The 19,533-nt window shown below is 44.1% G+C and overlaps 1 protein-coding gene across 3 annotated transcripts in view; it reads right to left on the bottom strand.

Annotated features, from left to right (window-relative positions):
- The window catches only part of TPR (translocated promoter region, nuclear basket protein), a 73,296-nt gene that overhangs the window by 11,300 nt on the left and 42,463 nt on the right, over positions 1-19,533 (bottom strand). The window contains exons 31-46 of one of the 3 annotated variants that reach the window (XM_049776382.1): positions 18,354-18,484; positions 16,659-16,869; positions 15,176-15,319; positions 14,562-14,760; positions 13,879-14,081; positions 13,621-13,685; positions 12,865-13,073; positions 11,354-11,632; positions 10,495-10,640; positions 9,680-9,763; positions 6,566-6,766; positions 4,690-4,821; positions 4,174-4,264; positions 1,392-1,576; positions 413-481; positions 210-304 (exon numbers count right to left, since the gene is read on the bottom strand). In XM_049776382.1, the coding sequence (XP_049632339.1) occupies positions 210-304; positions 413-481; positions 1,392-1,576; positions 4,174-4,264; positions 4,690-4,821; positions 6,566-6,766; positions 9,680-9,763; positions 10,495-10,640; positions 11,354-11,632; positions 12,865-13,073; positions 13,621-13,685; positions 13,879-14,081; positions 14,562-14,760; positions 15,176-15,319; positions 16,659-16,869; positions 18,354-18,484 (2,444 nt within the window). The remainder of the gene's footprint in view (positions 1-209; positions 305-412; positions 482-1,391; positions 1,577-4,173; positions 4,265-4,689; positions 4,822-6,565; positions 6,767-9,679; positions 9,764-10,494; positions 10,641-11,353; positions 11,633-12,864; positions 13,074-13,620; positions 13,686-13,878; positions 14,082-14,561; positions 14,761-15,175; positions 15,320-16,658; positions 16,870-18,353; positions 18,485-19,533) is intronic. The other 2 variants (XM_049776384.1, XM_049776383.1) reach the window with 2 other exon arrangements.

The following is a 19,533-nucleotide window of genomic DNA, read 5'->3' as shown; positions in this document are numbered from 1 at the left end:
CCATGCTATTTACTGCCTTTGTTTTAACACTTTCCCACCTCTGATGGAAGGGGCTGTGTATCAAAACCGGTTTAATCTTCACACATTAACCCCAAACACTCAGTATGCAGGAAAGACTCCCCAGGAAGCAGATTCAGTTCAATGGATCTAAGTAGGGAGGCACAGGGAAGAATCATGGATCCCAAAAGGTTTCCCTTTCACTGACTTACTGAATCGCTTCAGCGAAGCCATCAGTTCGATGTGGCACCACCAGAGTTGGAGTACTGGGAACAGTTCTGTCTTCATCATCAAAAAAATGCTGCTGCTGAAACAGAACCAGAGAATAGGGACTGTGGAAGCAGGTTTGGAGCAAGTTGGGCCAAACAGAGGCTGAGCAATCCCTCCGGGTATGTCACAAAAGGCCAGGACCTACCATGCCACCGATCCCTGGAGTCAGCTGTAGGCCACGGCCGACAGACTGCCTGCGAGTCATCTGGATTCTCTGGTCAACAAAGACACAGGATTTGTTGTGAGGAATTAGGCAGTGAAATAGACACAGCAGTGACCAAAGAGACATGGCTTATCCTGCCCCTCTCAAGAACATCCCAGATGTTAGGAAGGCCACCTGCAGTCTCTTCTTAGGAAAATAATGATCATAGCCCAAAGAAAGCACTTTCAAACAGCGGCCAACTTTTAGTTGTAGGGACTTGAATACTTACTAGCATACAAAATATTAACTAGAACCAGAGTGATAGCACAGTGGGGAGGGCACTTGCCTTGCTTGAGGCAGACCCGGGTTTGATCCCCAATATCCTTAAAGGCCTCCCAAGTCTTTGCAGGAAGTGATCCCTGAGGAGGTCCTGAGCACCTCTGGTCATGGCACCAAAACAAAAAACTTCAAACAAGAAAAAACAAAAGCCGAAAATACTGATCCAGAGCCAGGAGCTAGTTCTAAATCCTGGTAACAGGCGGTGCAGTGGGAGGGCCAGCTCAGCTCCTGGGACCACACTGTGGCTCCCACACTGCCAGGACCAGGACCAGACCCGGGCACTGCATGTGGGAGCCCCCAGCCTTCAACAGAACATCAGCCAATGTTCACACCCAGGCTCAGGTATGCCTGTATGGAATACATCTAGGTTCAAAGCTACTACTTTTCAATTGAGAATGAAAGGACAAAATTCTGAGACTTTTTTCTAATACGTAACAAAAGTTATTCATGATTAAATTTCAAGTATAAATGTTTTGCCACTGGGAGGGTCCTTGGCACTGAACCCGAGTCAGCTAGCTGAGTGCCCTCAGGAGCTCCCCTCAGGGAGCCCACCTTCCCACTATAAAGCCCAAACATGAGGATGTTCACTTGTTGTCTGAGAGGAAAAGCAGTGGGAAAGAGTCTGCAGGAGTCACAGATGTACCTGCACAGGTGGCCCCAACTCCTGTGGGGGGGCATGGATAGTGAGTCTCGGGGGAAGTGGGTGGGGGGGGCGCCGGGGTGACTGGGGTGCTCGAGGCATCTGCCGCTCAGAAGCAGAGGATGGCTGCTGGTCTCTCGAGATTTCTTGGGGAAAAGAGGCGTCTCCTGAGGCCGAATTCCCATCACCTAGGGAAAGACATTTGTGCTCAGCCATGCACCTGCACCCAAGGGTCGGACCACACTGGGCCAACAGCAAGCCCATCCAATCTTCTTTGGTTGACCATAGGGAGATAGTAATTTGCACCATCCCCCTAAGGATTTAGCCTGATAGTGGGTTAAAGAGCCACCTGACTTCATGTAGTTCACACAATTGTTTACAATATTAATGGCAAATTACCCAGAAGGCCAAGCCTCTCATCACAACTTCTCACAGACGTAGTCAAGGAGAAAGAAAGAGTCAGAAGCCAGGACCTGGCAATTTGGATAGCCACTAAGATGCCTGGGCCAGAAACTGAAGGGCATCTTGTGAAAGGGAAGGGCTGGGGCCATGGGTGGACCAAACATGGGTCTTGCACACAGACCCTAGTTCAATCCCAGACACCACACGGTCACCCACATTCTTGGCGCACTGTTTGGGAGGTCCCTCTCCCTACCAAAGAAGGAAGTCTCAGAGCTGTTTGGAGCATTTTGTTTTTTGTTTATTCATTCTGCTTGTGTTTTGTTTGCTTTGGGGCCATACCAGACAGTACTCAGGGGCTACTTCTGTTACTTCTGGCAGCGTTTCGAGGACTATATGTGATGTCGGGGATTGAACCTGGGTTAGCCATGTGCAAGGCCAAGTGGCCTCCCCATTCCAGCTCTCTGATTCTGTTTTTGTTTTAGATTCTTCATGATGCCTAATTCTATTGGTTACTGCAAAAATTAAGAAGTCAATGAATTAAGAGTTACCCAAAATATTTTCTGTAGCCTGTAGCAAGGTACCCATTCTATTCACTAAATTTTAGTGAAGACCATTTTTGCTTGACTATAAAATAGAACTGTCTGTATGGGGACAGAGGGACAGTACAGTGGGTTGGACATTTGCATTATTTGATTCCTGGCACCTCAGAATGTGCCCCGAGTCCACAAGAGTAATCTGACCCAGGCATAAATCTTGAGCACCACAAGATGTGACCCAAAAACAAAAAAGGGAAAAAAATTATTTAAAGGACATCTACTAAAAACTTTGTTAGTACAATTGTCCTCAAAAGATCCAGTTTTTGTTATTACCTAAAGAAACAAAAAGAAAAAATATTTTGTTTCTATAGCAACTATGTGACAAAGAGTAGTTCTCAAATTTACAAAGTGTTTTATAAAAGTATCAGTTCTCTCTCCTCATTTGCTAATTAGGTCCCTATATGATTTAATGTTCATTCATTTCATTCATTCTCTTAACAAATTTCAGAAGGGTACTTGCCTCAGAGTACAGAGGGTACAGAGCCTCAGAGAGTGGGGCTGTTTCCTAAGCAGAGCATAGGCCTGAACTCCTGGGACCCACTGACAGAGGGTGCCATATGCACCTGTGGGATGCACCCCCACCCCACCCCAGTAGACATGGATCAGCCAGAACCTTAGACAGGGAACATTTTAAAAGTATGTATTGATGGTTTAGATTTGGGATGGTCAGTGGAGAAGACTAAAAAGATTTTCAAGAATCAAAAACAAACAAAAAAGACAACATGTATCTTATATTCCTAAACCCATAGGATCCCTAAAGTCATTCAGATACACTGTTTTCCTATTAGCCTAAAAATACTTTCAGTTTTACTGTACTAAGCTGGGGCTCAATATAGTGGGGCTAAAGACAACACAGCTGGGAGGGCACTTGTGTTGCACAAAGTTAACCTGCATTCAATCCCCCGCATCCCCTATGGTCTCCTGAACACACCAAGAGTGATCACCGAGTGCAGAGTCAGGAATAAGCCCCAAGCATCACCAGGAGTGAGCTTTGCTCTCACCCTGAGCACTGCTGTGGGTGGCCCCCAAACAAAACAAAACAAATTGATGGTCATCAAGTCCTTCAATGCACTGAAAAATTGAATTCTACAATAGAAATGATTTCTGTGTTTTCCATCATCTTTTGCTGTCTACAGCAAATGACACAGAATTAACTCTCCTGTTGACCCTAGCCTCCACCTAGGGATTCTCCTTGGAAGATTATCAAGGGCCAAAACATAGTCAGGGAGACAGTTCAAGGGGAAGGCCTGACCTGGGGATGTTCAACTCCCAGATACTACCAGTGGTATTGCAAAGCTAATACCCACATAAAAAAATCATAAGAGTACATTAGGTTGGGGCCGGGCGGTGGCGCTGGAGGTAAGGTGCCTGCCTTACCTGCGCTAGCCTAGGAGACGGACCGCGGTTCGATCCCCCGGCGTCCCATATGGTCCCCCAAGCCAGGAGCGACTTCTGAGCGCATAGCCAGGAGTAACCCCTGTGCGTTACCGGGTGTGGCCCAAAAACCAAAAAAAAAAAAAAAAAAAAAAAAAAAAAAAGAGTACATTAGGTTGATGAAATCAATGTTTCTTGCTTGAACTAACTGCTCCACTGCGGTAAGACCGTCCAGACCTTAATCCTTCCTAAATTTTCCAAGGGCCGAGTCTTAGCATGGTCTAATGAGGCTGAAAAGACAGTGTGAGGAGAGAAGATCCTGCTGGCCAAAATAGGAACCCAATTTTACTGACTATATGATGATGAACAAGGTTTCCTGTTAGAAACATTATCAGGAATAAATACATCCTTACCACTATTCTGGGAATCTGCAGCTCTCTGACTGCCGTCCCCTCCACCCAGGCTCTCTTCCGTTTCTGTGCCGGGGTCCGTCCCAACACCGCCCTAAATACAGGAGAAAGACAAAAAAGTTAACTGAGAGCAAATAAATTACATCTTTTCTTTTTTGCTTGTTTGCTTTTAAGCCATACTAGGCAGTGCTTAGGAATCGGTGCTGATGGTAGTTGAGGGACCAATATGCAATGTCTGGAATTGAACTGGACTTGTCTGAGGCTCTATCTAATTTCTCTGACCCCTCAAATAGTTTTCTTAAAAAAAGAGAGAACAAGCGAGCTAGCAAGGTCCAGCGCCATATTGCAGCAGGTTGGATACTTGACATGCTCACAGTCAATCAGGGTTTGATCAGAGTATGAACACAGCCAGGAATAATCCCTGAATGGTGTGACCTCCCACCCCCTAACCAAGAGAATGACAAACCAAACCACCTCCCACTTCATCCTCAGAACAGGGGTGCCGGTGCCCGCACTCACCTCAGCATCATCGGCCTCGTAGCCATCGTTGCCATCTGCGCTGCCTGTGCCCTCATTACTATCATCCCCCTCATCTCCCATTCCTGTGTCATCTTCGTCATCATCCTCCTCTTCTTCATCCTCTTCATAGTCCTAGAAAAGATCATGAGGGTAAGCACAGACCGAGAGCAGGACCTTCTGCTGTCCAGAAGCCCAGGAGTTGTCCAGGAGGGGAAGGGTCAGTCAGTGGCCAGCATCAAACTGAGGCCTCAGGAATGCGCCGCCTCAGTCTACCCTACTCTGAAATGCTCCCCTGGAAGTAGTTTGAAGGCTTCACTTCTTCAGCAAAAGCACTGAACGGTACACTGTGATCCTAAGTTTCTAATGTGTCAGATATGTTTGTAGAGCCACATTACCTGACCAAGATAGGCAACACAACACAAAACTTACTATTACTATTATTTTTTTGGTTTTTGGATCACATCTAGCTGTGCTCAGGGGATACTCCTGGCTATGTGCTCAGAAATAGCTCCTGGCAGGCACTGGGAACCATATGGGACGCTGGAATTCAAACCAACCACCTTAGGTCCTGGGTCGTCTGCTTGCAAGGCAAACACCGCTGTGCTATCTCTCCGGCCCCAAAACTTATTATTTTTAAGTTATCTGATTATATAGATCAATTCTCAAAATAATTAAGTTGCACATAAAGCTTGTTCCCAGTGGCATAGCTGAATTACTGATAATAACTCCAGAAACAAGATCAGGGAGTCAGATATTGATACTGAAGATCAACTAGAGGGCTGGAAACTCAGGACAAGGGCACTGGTCTTACATGAGATTGACCCAGATTGATACATGAGCACAAAGTCAGGAGTCAGCCCTAAGCACTGCTGGGTATGGCTCCCAAATAAAAGATGTAAATTTAAGTTTAATTAACTTAGAAACACATCCTAGAGTTCAGTAGCAATTAAAAAAACTACTTTTCTGGGGGCCGAAGAGATAGCACAGTGGTGTTTGCCTTGCAAGCAACCGAGCCAGGACCTAAGGTGGTTGGTTGGAATCCTGGTGTCCCATATGGTCCCCCGTGCCTGCCAGGAGCTATTTCTGAGCAGATAGCCAGGAGTAACCCCTGAGCACTGCTGGGTGTGGCCCCTAAAACAAAAAATAACCAAAAAAACCCCAAAAAACCCTACTTTTCTTTTTTTGGGGGGGTTTGGAGGGGCACACCTGTTGATGCTCAGGGGTTACTCCTGGCTATGCACTCAGAAATTGCTCCTGGCTTGGGACACCGGGAGATAGAACTGCGGTCTGTCCTAGGCTAGCACTTGCAAGGCAGATGCATTATCTCTAGCACCACTGCACCGGTCCCTAAAAAACTACTTTTCTTGAAGCACTGTTTGATACTCAACTTTTACAATTTTGGCCGCACCCAGCAGTGCTCAGGGTGCCCTATGGGTTGCTGGGATTCAAATAAAGTTAAGTGCCTCAATATCTGTATTATCTTGGCTAGAGCGACAATATAGCAGGGAGGACACTTTTTCCTTGCACATAGCTGCTCCATATTAAATCCCTAGCATCCAGAATTAGACTGGATTAGAAAGGGTAAATAATCTATTTAGAGCAACAGCAAATCAGAATGCTTTCTTTTTTTTTTTTAGGTCATACCCGGCAGCATTCAGGGGTTACTCCTGGCTCTATGCTCAGAAATCACTCCTGGCAGGCACGGGGGACCATATGGGATGCTGGGATTCGAACCACCGTCCTTCTGCACGCAAGGCAAATGCCTTACCTCCATGCTGTCTCTCCGGCCCCAGCAAATCAGAATTTATGGAACGTGCATTTGTCATTTCAATTATAGTATCTCCTTGAATCCAGAATCAGACAAGCCACACTGTACCTCATGGTCTCCATCATTCTCATCGTCCTCCTCCTCTTCATCGTCGCTGTCAATCACGATGACATCATCCCCTTTGCCCTGGCCCTCTTGGGAGGAAGCAGATGTCTGCTGATCAGACCGCAGTGAGCCAAGGTCAATGTGGAGAGACTGGGAGGTCTCTTCACTGTCTTCCATGGGGGTGTAGTCCCCTTGCGTGACACCCTTCAACAACAAAAAATAGAATCTTTTTAAGTGAGCACAGACATATGATAAGACCACAAATTACTAAAGTACTAGTAAGTGCTTATTTTTAAAAATCTGATTTTCCAGAAAAGAGTTTATCTGAAGGGCCCGGAGAGATAGCATGGAGGTAGGGCATTTGCCTTGCATGCAGAAGGATGGTGGTTTGAATCCCGGCATCCCACATGGTCCCGAGCCTGCCAGGAGTGGTTTTCGAGCAGTCAGGAGTGACCTCTGAGCGCTGCCGAGTGTGACACAAAAACCAAAACCAAAACCAAAAAAAAAAAAAGAGAGTTTATATGAAATACAAGCTAAACAAGGGTAAATCTTTCTTTACATATTTTTTACTGTTTGCTTATAATCATATTATGCATCACTGAATAATAAAACGGGAAAAAATAAAGAAAAAATATGAACAAAAAGCACACTCAGATGCCAAAACTAACTCTAACAACATACTAAGATAACCCAAGCATTATTTCAGTCATTTTAGGGGCTGGAGAGATAGCATGGATAGCATGGAGGTAAGGTATGTGCCTTTCATGCAGAAGGTCATTGGTTCGAATCCTGGCATCCCATATGGTCCCCTGAGCCGGTCAGGAGCGATTTCTGAGAGTGGAGCCAAGAGTAACCCCTGAGTGCTGCTGGGTATGAACCAAAAACCAAAAACCAAAAAAAAAAAAAAAAATCAAGTCATTTTAAACATCTAAAATTTTGCAATGTCTTAAAATTACAATATATATAGTAATATATATAATATATATTGTAATATATATAATATATATATATATATATTGTTGTTGTTGTTTTTGGAGCCACACCTGTTTGATGCTCAGGGGTTACTCCTGGCTAAGCACTCAGAAATTGCCCCTGGCTTGGGACGTCAGGGGATCGAACCTCGGTCTCTCCTTGGCTAGCGCTTGCAAGGCAGACACCTTACCTCTAGCGTCACCTCTCCGGCCCCAAAATTACAATGTATATTGAACACTTATCTCAATTTGATCTAGATTTATTTCAGGATTTTAAGAGCTCAGGTTGGCAAAATAGCCCCAGAACATTAGAAGGGGTCATTGATATATGAATAACTAAGAGTATTTCCCCCAAACCAGGAGCAATCTGGAAACTACATAAAGTACTAAACAAAACATGTATATTGTATTTGAAATAAACTTTTGGGGGAGTGGCCACACGGCAGTGCTCAGGGCCCTGACTCTGAGCTCAGGGATCTCTTCTTGATGGATCCAGAGTCCATTTGGGGTGCCAAGGATGGAACCTGGACTGGTTGCATACAAGGCAAGTGCCTTCCCTGCTGTGCTGTGGCACCAGTCCCTAAACTATTTGTCTTTTTTCAGATGCTTCAACCCCACTAAAAAACAAACAAGTAAACCAAAAATCCATCTAACTTGAACCTTGAAGTCACTGTAAAGATATCAAGTATATAAAAATTCCTTTGTTTAAACTATTTCCTCACAATATACCATTTTATTAACCAGAATAAACTTAATTTGACTTTTACTGTTTATATATTCCAAAAATTAATACTTTCTGGTTAAACACTCCACAAATCTATTTTTTATAAAGCCAGAAAAGTCATGTGAACACTCATAAAGATCATGTTTACTGCAGGAAAAAGATAAAGTTTCTATGGAACTTTTTTTTTTTTCATGGTGTAACTTAAAATGGGCCTCAAGTGCCACACCAATTTCAAGAAAAGAACACTTATAAGGAAGTGTTGTCAGGAAATCAGAAACAATAACTGGCAGACAATCAATAGACAGTGTAAGAGAGAGAACCCCGGGGCTGGAGAGATAGCATTTGCCTTTCATGCAGAAGGTCATCGGTTCAAGTTCAAATCCCGGTGTCCCATATGGTCCCCCGTGCCTGCCAGGAGCAATTTCTGAGCATGGAGCCAGGAATAACCCCTGAGCACTGCCGGGTGTGACTCAAAAACCACAACAACAACAACAACAACAAAAAGTGAGAGAAAGAACCCCAAGTCCACTTACAATTCCATGCCAGAAAACCATGCTAAATGGGGGAACAGTCTTGCAAAGACTTTAGTGAGATTATTCTTTTGGTGAAAGAAGAGATTCACAGTGTTTTAAAGCAGTTATATAGAGGTGATGAATAAAACGAGGCCATTCACAGTAGTGCAGATTGAGGGTTCCAGCTTGTTTTTAGTCAAAGAAAATGAAAAAAAAAAAAAATTTAAGGCATCATAGGCACTAGAATTTACTTATGATCAACTGGAGACAATTTAATTTTATATAGATAAGTAACTTGAGAGTAGAATTACCCTCAAAATTCATCTAGACCAGGGGTCTCAAACTTGCGGCCCATAGGCCGTTTGCGGCCCACCGTACAACATTTTGTGGCCCTGCCCTAGAGGAATCTTTTTTTGTTTTGTTTTGTTTTAGTTGTTTGGGTCACACCCCCCAATGTTCAAGGCTTACTACTGACTTTGCACTCAAGGATCACCCGACTTTGCCTCCTGCGGCCCCCAGGTAAATTGAGTTTGAGACCCCTGATCTAGACAAAGATGCCACAAGCTGAAGATGATGTAATCTGGTACCTGAGCTGTTTGTGAACATGCTATAGGCAAATGTCTTCAGCAACCCACAGGCTTATTAAGATGAAGAACTCAATAAAATCCAGCTTCTCTAAACAACAGTTAGCAGAGCAGTGAATAGTAGTCAGAGCTAAACTACAAATATTATTATTAGATGCCAAATCTCCAATTTAGAAGGCAGAGAGAGGAAAGAGGGTAAGTAATATTCTTACACTTAAGGGTGTTTAAAATATGGCTGATGTCCAAAAGCTCTTTCCATTTGCCACAGCTAGTCTCACTCCTAAAGGCTGGTACCTCTGCTGGTACCTCACATGTGCTTTACTTACTTCGCCAATGGAATCCTGAGAATCTTGATTGTATCCTTGAGTCTCCACCTCACCATCAGTACTTTCTTCGGCCAGTGTCTCCTCCTGAATCACACATAATGCACAGGATTTGAATGATCAATCACTCAGGTCTTGGCAGGCTAATTTTCCCAGCAAACCAATCTACTTCATGAGATCCATCAGAAGTTCACACATAGAACTGCATCCTTCTTAAGTGTGTGGACACAAAATATATAAATGTGAAATAATTGGAAACACTAATGATTAACAGTGAAATGACTATACACAACTCACCCTCTGGAAAAGAAACACAATTTTTCTGAGAAAATAGGGCAAATAAATTTAAAATGTTCCTGAGCCCACAACTTTCTAATTCTAAGAATTAAAACAGGGCACTGACTTTAAAATGGGATTAAACTTGTTTCTATTAACTGTGTTTTATTTTTTTAATTGTTTTATTTTTTAAAGTGTGGCCAGTGATTCTCAAGCTCAGCAAGGCTATATCTAGGGAGATTTGATTATTGAACGTTTAAGGCATTATGAAATAGACGCTTGAAAACACTGGGAATGTGCTCTTCTCAGCTAACCCAGGGACCCTGAAATGATGCTCTGAAAATGGAAATGAGAATTAGGAAAATTAAAGATACAAAGCCTAGAAAAACATGACTGAGAATAGCAGCAATGTATGAGGCCAAAGTAAGTTCAGTTAGACTTTTTTGGATAAGGGCCTTGCATGTTTAAGGTGGCTCACCCCTTAAAATCATGATGGCACAGACAAAACAACTTGTTCTGTTGGTGATAAAGGTGTTATGTACCTCAGTCCCCACGGGGGTGACAGTCTTTAACCTCTTTGCAAGCGGCAAGTCCACTGCTTCATCAGAGACTTGGTCGGATGCTTCCATGGTGCTGTCTTCTTCCTCCTCACGTGTCCGTTTAGGCAAAGAACTTGGGGTACCTGAAACTTTAAAGTCACACAATTGACACCTTGACTTTGAGCCTTATGAGTAATTTCAACAAACGAAAAATTCGTCTGGCCACAATGCAAACTGCATTAATAACTCTGGAGAGATGGTACAGAGAGGAGAGCACTTGCCTTGCATGTTCAATCCCTGGCACCCTATACGGTCACCTGAACTCACCAACAGTGATTCCTGAGCAGAGCCAGGAGTAAACCCTGAGAACTGCTAAGTGTGGCTCCAGAGCAAAACTAAACTAAAAAAAAAAAAAAAAAAAAAAAAAAAGGATGCAAAAACTCAGAGACGCCTAAGTAGAAGGCTGTAGCATGTGACAGAGGACCCAGAGGACGGGGATAGGGTGGAGGCCCACAGGAAGGAAACAAAATCAGAGTGGGGAAAAAAGGGTGAGAAATACTGTCTGAGAGTTCATAAATTCCAGGAAAATCAGTAACAAAAATTCAAATTGGATGCTTAAATAGGCAATCCTTGTTTATGATGCTTTTCAATTCTTAGAATCTGCATTTGATTACAAATAACAGCTACAGGTTGTAGCACCTTTAAATTTAAATTCATTTGGGAAATAACTCCTAAGAAAGCAATCTGGAAGTAAAGCCCTGCAGGGAGGAAACCATCCAGGAGATGGAAAATGGAAAACATCTACTAGGCTCTGTCCCTAGGTACAGACAGCCCCAAGCTGCTTCCTCTGACTTCCTCTCACCTGTGCCAACCAGGGTTGTAGAGGTGGGGGGCCGCTCTGATGTGGTGCTCTGAACACCATCTCCGAGCCCTGGAGATAGCTCCTGGCCTGCAAGCTCCACTGGAGGGTGACTCTGCTGCGTAGGCTGCACGAAAGCAGTGGCCTGTGTCTGGGTCTGCTGTGGAGCTGTGAGGATGGGCTGAGCGAGCGAAGGCTGGACACTGGGGCTGGTGGAACGCACTGACCCGCTAGTGCTACCAAACATCGGGACGTGCTCCACAGGCCCCTCAGACTGCAAAGCTAAGAAAGGAGGAGGGAAAACGGTGAGTCTCCTCTTCCCAAAGTGAGATCAATTCCCCGGTTCACTTCACGAGAACATCTGTGAAGAATCTTGGATACTGAGTTGAAAGAGAGCGGTCAGGGTCTAGCTTCTTGGGCTACCTGCACTGAATACATAGAAATTACTGGCAGAAATAACTAAAACCCAGAAATGTTCTTACATCAATTGTTCTACTTAAAATCTAACCAATAAGGGGCTGGAGTGATAGTATGGAGGTTAAGTATTGTACAAGGTTAACCTGGATTCAATCCTGGTCATCCCATATGGTCACCTGAACACAAGAGTGATCCCTGAGTACAGAGCCAGGAGTGAACTCTGAGCACTGCCGGGTGTAGCTCCAAAACCAAAATATATGAAGTTTTTAAAAAACAAAAACAAAAAAACAAGATCAAGTAAGTTTTTATAGTCGTTATTAAAGCCTATATCTAATTGGTATTAAGTAGATATTAAACTTAACTGGTAATCTGATGTGATGACTATATTATCAAAAGCAGCAGAAATACCCTTCAATTTTTTGCATTTACACAAACTAAAAATTTGAGTAAATGACTAAGTTCCAACACTGGTAAGAATCTAAGGAACTTTTCTTCCCCCTCAGAAAGTTTGACTGAATTTCAGTCTAGATTTGAGTAAGGGATTAACCACAGAAACAAGCTTCTTCCTTCAGGAGCTCAATGGTGTGGAACCCAAAGCCATACGCTCAACAGAACAGAATATGTCAGGGGCTGTCATGATGAGAAATGGAACAGAAACAAACACTGGAGCAAAGTGTGAAGGGGCCAGTCCTGGGGAAAAAGTGGCGTCTGTAGCAAAGAGGTGAGTCACTGTTTCCCAGGTCATGTCCCATCTTTCTAAGTCCTCAAAAGTGAAAACTGGGGCCAGTGAGGTAGTATAGCACTTGCCCTGTACATGACTGACCTGGGTTACATTCCTAAACCCCACTACAGTCCCTAATTCCTGCCAAAAATGATCCCTGACTGCAGAGCCAGGAATCAGCCCTGAACGTAGTTGGGTGTAGACCAAAAACCAAACCAAAAAGGCAAAGTAAAGCAAGTGAAATTTGGGAGAGAAGGTGCCCTCTGTCATGGGGTGTATTTCATCTCAAGCAAAGGAGGAGGGAAGCAGAGCCTTCAAACGTCAATCACTTCCTTTTCCTGCCCTCAGAAGCACCCACTGTGATGGGGCATCTCACCTTCCTGGGACTCCACTTGCGTAGTGGGCATGACGGTGGCTGTCGGGGTGGTGGTAGGGTTGGTGACGGTCGCAGGGGTGACCATGGGCCGGATGCTTGCCCTTGGGGTGGACTTGTTTCCAGCCATGGCAGCAGCAGTCACTTTACTCGGAGTTGACACAACGGGTGTTGGCTTGATATTGGCTGTTGGCGGGTCTGAAGTGCTGGCACTGGGAAGGGCCCATGAACATTACCCTCAAATATTCTGGGAGCATGTCATCAAGACAGAGCAAAGTGCTGCTGCCTGTATGTTTTACCTTCATACATCTGGATGATCCCACTGATTTTCCCAAGGCTGCCTTGTAACGTGCTCAGAATGGGAGTATAGTTCTATATATTCTGCTTTTCAGAGATTTCAAAATTTGACCTCAGGAGGCTTTGCTCTGAGTTTAAGCCGGCACAGGAGCACCCAGGATGGGGGCAGCCTCCAACTGTGTGAGACGCAGTGAGTTGTTCCCAGCTCCAGCCTTTGCAGGCAGGAGAATGGCAACCAAGCTCAGTGGGCATCACTTTATCCACGGAGCATCCACCCACCAAGCTAGCCCGGATGGAAGAGCAATAAGCACTGGGGTATCGTTGGGGAGCCATGGCAGTTCTATGGTCCTGGTTAGCTAGTGCCTTGGCAGAACTTGACCTTCTCCCCCAAAAGAACCAGAATCTGCCTGACATCAAGAGAAGCAGCAAGCAGGGAAGGAGCGTAGAAGAAGCAGGACTTACGTTCCTCGCTCCCCTGAAGCAGGAGTGGTTTTCAGGGTGATCTGTCGCTGCTGTTCTGGGGCCTGCTGAGAGAAATTGGCAGACAATGGTGCCAGGACACACTGAAGCCCCTTCACCCTCAAGAGCTGGTATGTGGGATGCTCTTATGAATATTCTGTCTTGTCAAAAATGACTTTGACAACGGTGCCCAGACTGGGACTTCCAAGTTAGCTGCACAAAGGGAGAATGTCCAGCCCTGGGAGCAGATGGTAGGATTACCTTATTCGGCTCCTGCGACTCGTCCCTCTGCTCCAGGTGCCGCTCCTGGTGTTCCCTGAGCTCTCTTTCCAGGCGGCTGATGCGGCCCTCGTACTGGGACTTGAGGGCTGTCATGCGCACATCCAGCTCATCTTTCTGCTGGTCTAAAGCACCATTCCTCTGCTTCAGCTCCTCATTTTCTTTCGTCAACTGGTCTTTCACACCTAGAGGCAATTGTACGTTCAGGTTACTCTCAGCCAACAATGGAAATACGAATATATCTGAGGTCTCGGAACAAAAACACCACCATCCCTAAACATTCCATCAAAGACTCCACCCCAAATCGTGTCAGGAACCTTTGGGAGGCCCCTTATGTCTCCCATTTGTCCTCAAGTAAGGGCACCATAAATTGCAGGGTTTTCATTTTATATAAGCTAACAAAGGCACAAAAATAGAGCAACAACTAGCTCCTTATTACATAGGCTGCTGAGACGGTGTTAATGGTGCGTCTGGCATGCAGGCCGCATCAACCTGACTCTTGCAGAAGAAATAGTGTCTGAGTGCTGGATCAAAGGGTATTTGGCAGGACTCACTGCAGCTTCCCCATCATCCTATCTCAAATAGCCAACCCTCACAGTCCCTGCATTCACTCTGCATCTTTCCCATCTCATTTCAAGTCTGACTACACAGCACCCAGAATTTACCAGCCAAGTGAGCAATCTTGGACTTGGCGGCTACGATGGCTTTCCTGGTCTTCTCGTCCTTCTCAGCAATCTGCTGCCGGAGCTGATCCTCCTGAGCGCTTCTGTCCTGCAGGTCCTGGCGGAGCCGGGCTAGGTCAACCTGCAGCTGTACTGTCTGATCCTGCATAGTCTTCAGCTCTGTCTCTTTCTCAGACAATGTCTTAAAGGTGGGAGAAAAGCAAAACAAAACAGTCACTGTGGAGCTCAATCCAGCAACCTGAAAGCACACACTCCACTGACAGAAGGAAACTGCAATCTTTCAGAAGTTTAACTGTGGTGGTGGAGCCATTAAGCCAGAAAGACAATAAGATAAATTGGACAGAGAGATAAAATGAGCCAAGGGTAAACTAGCTATGTGCTGGGCCTGAGAGAGCTCAGGTGAATCGAGTCAGGCACAAAGCCTCAAGTTCGATCCTGGGTTACTGTCTGTGCTGACACCATCATCCTCAGCCACAGACCCCCTCTCCACCTCCAGGTGAGCATGGGAAAGGGCTCAGATTGGGGGGGGGGGGGTAATGAGCATGAGAATGAGCAAAACTTGGTGCAGTTTGGGGACAGCTTCCCCACCCCCAGACCTTCTGCAGATTCTCCACTTGACTCTCAAGTGACTTGGACTTCGCCTCGGCCTGGCTCAATGTGTCCTTGAGCTCCTGCATCTCCTGGACTGAGATATGATGCTCTTGGTGGTCTCCGGAAGACTGAGCTGATGACTCCAAGACCTGAGAGGACCAGACACAGTTCAGCATTTATAGCTGACTCTCTTCCCTGAGCTTATCGCAAGAAATGACTGTCTTTAAGGGAATTCCTAAAACCATTCTCTATGTGACAAGTTTAATGTCCATAAAGGTTTTTGTTACATAAGTTAGCCTTTACCATTAAAACATATTAACCAGGGTGGCAAAATGATTCATTGCTGATGAATGTTTGACATAGAAACATTTCACAATAATGAGTAAAGTGAAAAAAGCAAACTATAAAAGAACATATTGTGTTGGGAAAAAATACAAAAACTAAAGAAAAACACATCAGCGGGGACTGCTTCATAGTACAGAAAGAAGGCGCTTACCTGACACAAGTTTGATCCCAGGCACTCTACCTAGTCCCCTGAACCCCTCCAGGAGTGTCCTCTGAGCATAGAGCTAGGAATAAGCGCTGAGCACTACAAGGCTAAATGTGCCCCCCAAAGCAAACCAAAATAAATACCCGTATCAATGTGCTAGTGGTGATTGACTTTGAGAACTAAGAATTTGGCATTTTTAAAAATGCATAAAAACATAGAAATTATATTTCTCATATAATGTGCACAATAAATAATTATATCAGGGTTACCAAAGTTGGGAATCAAAAACAAAGTTCAGATTCAAAACAAAATTTAGTTTTAAAAAACATGTATAAGGTCATTAGCAAAAATCAGTTAAATCAATGAGAGGGTTTGGAAACAGGACTGAGACCAGGCAAGGCTGGGCCGACAGAGCAGTGTAGAGGTGGCTGAGGTGTGTTTGTCTTTGGGCCCTTTTAGCTGAGTGTGGCCAAGAGGGTCCACAGGCCAGAATAGTGCCTGGAGGTGAAACAAACGCACAGTGTGTCCAAATGGGGCTTGAGGCCTGTGGTGGCTCACCCAAACTGCCAATCTTCTCAGTCCTGTCCCCAAAACGAAGACAGAATCAAAACCCAGATGCTAACAAAACGTGATCTACAAAATTTGGTTTTGGTGATAGACAGTTTTAAGTGATGTTTGAAAAGATTTAAGTATTAAGTTTAAATACTAAGTACAAGGGTACAAATTCTTTTTACATTTTGTTTTTTGAGCTGCATTTGGCAGTGCTTAGGAATTTCTCCTAGCTTTGTACTCAGACATTAACCCTGGTAAGCTTGGGGAACCACATAGGATATTAGGGATTGAATCTGAATTGACTGCATGTAAGGCAAATGCCCTACCCATTGTGTTATCACTTGATAGAAATTCTTTGCTTATCCTGATATACACATAAACTGTAACCATCAAGTAATGTAAAAATAGATAAAAGTACATTTTAAAGGAAAATTGCTTCAAAATACCTTATCTTGCTGAGCTTTCAGTTCTTCATATTGCGTCTTATACCTACGTCCGATTTTTTTGACTTGTGTAATAGTCTTGACTTTTTCTTGAATATCAATTATTTTGGCATCTAAATCTTTCTGGATTGCTTCTTTTTCCGTTTTAACTTTATTTAAATCTTCCTTTAAACTTTGGATTAAGTTCTGGTTATTAGTCAAAGATGCATTTGATCTAAACAAAATTAAAATGGGGTAAAATAAAATTAGCAAACTTTAAAAATCATGAAAATTTATTTTAAGAAAACCAACCAAAATAATAAAACAAAATCCCCATATAATTTTTTTTTTTTTTTTTTTGGTTTTTGGGTCACACCTGGCAGTGCTCAGGGTTACAAAATCTCCATATAATTTTAAACAATCATCCCTTAGTTCCAGTCCCATGGTCCCCTCAACAAGACTTCCTGACTGCACAAGGATAGCATGCTCACTTCGAGAAGACACAAACATGGGACTATTAGTGAGAAGTGACAGGCACCAGGATTGTCCCAGGTATGCACCCCCTCTGACACCATCGGGCAGCTGAGCCACAGGGTCCTGCTATTTCAGGGTTTATGGACCAGATGGAGCAGACAGGCCAGGTTGTGCAGGCCACACATGCCTGTCACGACTTCCTTTTCCACAGTACTTTAAGCAGGGAATAAAAAATCACCCTGACATCAGAGGCCATTGAAAGAACAACAAATGAAATGAAACAAACTGGGCCAAAGTCTGTAGTCAGCCAATACCTATGATTGGCCAAGAGTTTGAATGGGAAATTAGAGAGATTTTCAGCCATTAACTCTGCAGCCTTGGGGATGGACCTTCATATATACATAGGCTGAGAGCACAGACAAATGACACTAAAGTGCTAATAACAAAAGCCAAGTACCTTAAATATTAAATTTTTCATCTCTAAAAGCTTACACATCACCATTATGCCATTAAAAACTTTGACTTTACCATAGCATAAAATAGCAAAAAGAAATTTCTTTATTAAAAAAAAAGTTTTACTTGAACAGTGATCTTGATTGTTTAGAAAATAAATTTAGTGAATCCCATGTACAAGATCCACACTCACAGCTTCATGGAATTCTCTAAGTCAGGAGTCTCAAACTCGCAGCCCGAGGGCCATTTGCGGCCCTCCATACAACATTTTGTGGCCCTGCCCTAGAGGAATCTTTTTTTGTTTTGTTTTAGTTGTTTGGGTCACACCCCCCAATGTTCAAGGCTTACTACTGACTTTGCACTCAAGGATCACCCCAACTTTGCCTCCTGCGGCCCCCAGGTAAATTGAGTTTGAGACCCCTGCTCTAAGTACTAAGAACATAGGTATCAACGATGTGGGGTGCATACTGAAATTCCCTGCCTGTCAGGGAAGGGAGACCAAGAATGGGGGCCCCTGGGTCATGCAGCACTGGGGCAGCACGTCAAGAAGAAATAATATTTTTAGATCTCATAATCACATGCATTCTATGTCATTTTTTGGTTTGTTCTGGGCCAGTAGTGCTCAGGGCCTCATCTTGGCTCTGTGCTTAGGATTTAGATCTGGTATGTTTAAGGGATTATATGGGATGCTGGGGAGCAAATCTAGGTCTGCTCCATGCAAGGAAAGCAACCTCCCCACTATATTATTGCTCCAGCAGCCAACCCCCACCCCTTTAAGGCATTTTTCTATACCTTGCGATTTCAGCTTTAAGTCTCCCGATTTCTTCTGTCAACTGCTGAATACGCTTTGTATGAACTTCTTTTTCAGAAAGGAGCTTCCGATACTCCTCTGTATCAGGGTCTTTCTGCTGACTCACTAGATGCTGGGGGGAAAAATGAACAATATGTGGCTTTAAGAATCAGATCTGATTGGGCCAGAGAAATAGCATGGAAGTAAGGCGCTTGCGTTTCATGCAGAAGGTCATCTGTTCGAATCCCGGCATCCCATATGGTCCCCCCGTGCCTGCCAGGAGCAATTTCTGAGCATGGAGCCAGGAGTAACCCCTGAGCACTGCCGGGTGTGACCCCCCCCCTCCAAAAAACAGGGAATCAGATCTGAGTTTGGAGAGATAGCATGGAGGTAAGGCATTTGCCTTGCATGCAGAAGGACGGTGGTTCGAATCCCGGCATCCCATATGATCCCTCGAACTTGTCAGGAGCAATTTCTGAGCGTGGAGACAGGAGTAACCCCTGAGCGCTGCCGGGTGTGACTCAGAAACCAAAAGAAAAAAAAAAAAAAGAATCAGATCTGTTCCAGGGGCCAGAGAGATAGCATGGAGGTAGGGCATTTGCCTTGCATGCAGAAGGACAGTAGTTTGAATCCCAGCATCCATAAGGTCCCCCAAGCTTGCCAGGACCAATTTCTGAGTGTAGAGCCAGGAATAACCCCTGAGTGCTGCCAGGTGTGACCCAAAAACCAAAAGAAAAAAAAAATCAGATCTGCTCTAATAAAACAGCAGAATAATATTAATAACAAGTGCACTGCATACAGTGATAAAGCTCAAAACTGTAAGACAAGCAAGAGCAAACAAAGTCTGCTTTGATAAAATAAAAAACCAAGGGAAGATAAAGCCAAGGTCAGAAACTATTCATTTTATTATAACTGTAACTATTTCAGCAGAGTTATGATACAACATAATCAAATAAAGATATCTAGAGACTATAGAACTTTGAGTTTTAAAAGCCTATACTGCACTGAAGGAATATTTACAAACGCAACATGTTTAGAATAAAAGACAATCTCAGCAAGAATATGGTAACAATTCTCAATGTAAAGGAAAGGAGCATAATTGAACAGAAATTGATCCAGTAGGGGCTAGTAATCTATGGGAAGCATATCCTGATAAAAGGTCCTGACAGTTTCTTGAGCAGA

This window comes from Suncus etruscus, chromosome 7 (assembly GCF_024139225.1).
Source record: "Suncus etruscus isolate mSunEtr1 chromosome 7, mSunEtr1.pri.cur, whole genome shotgun sequence".
In the NCBI taxonomy this organism is placed as follows: domain Eukaryota; kingdom Metazoa; phylum Chordata; class Mammalia; order Eulipotyphla; family Soricidae; genus Suncus; species Suncus etruscus.
This window is presented reverse-complemented; position numbering and strand designations above follow the sequence as displayed.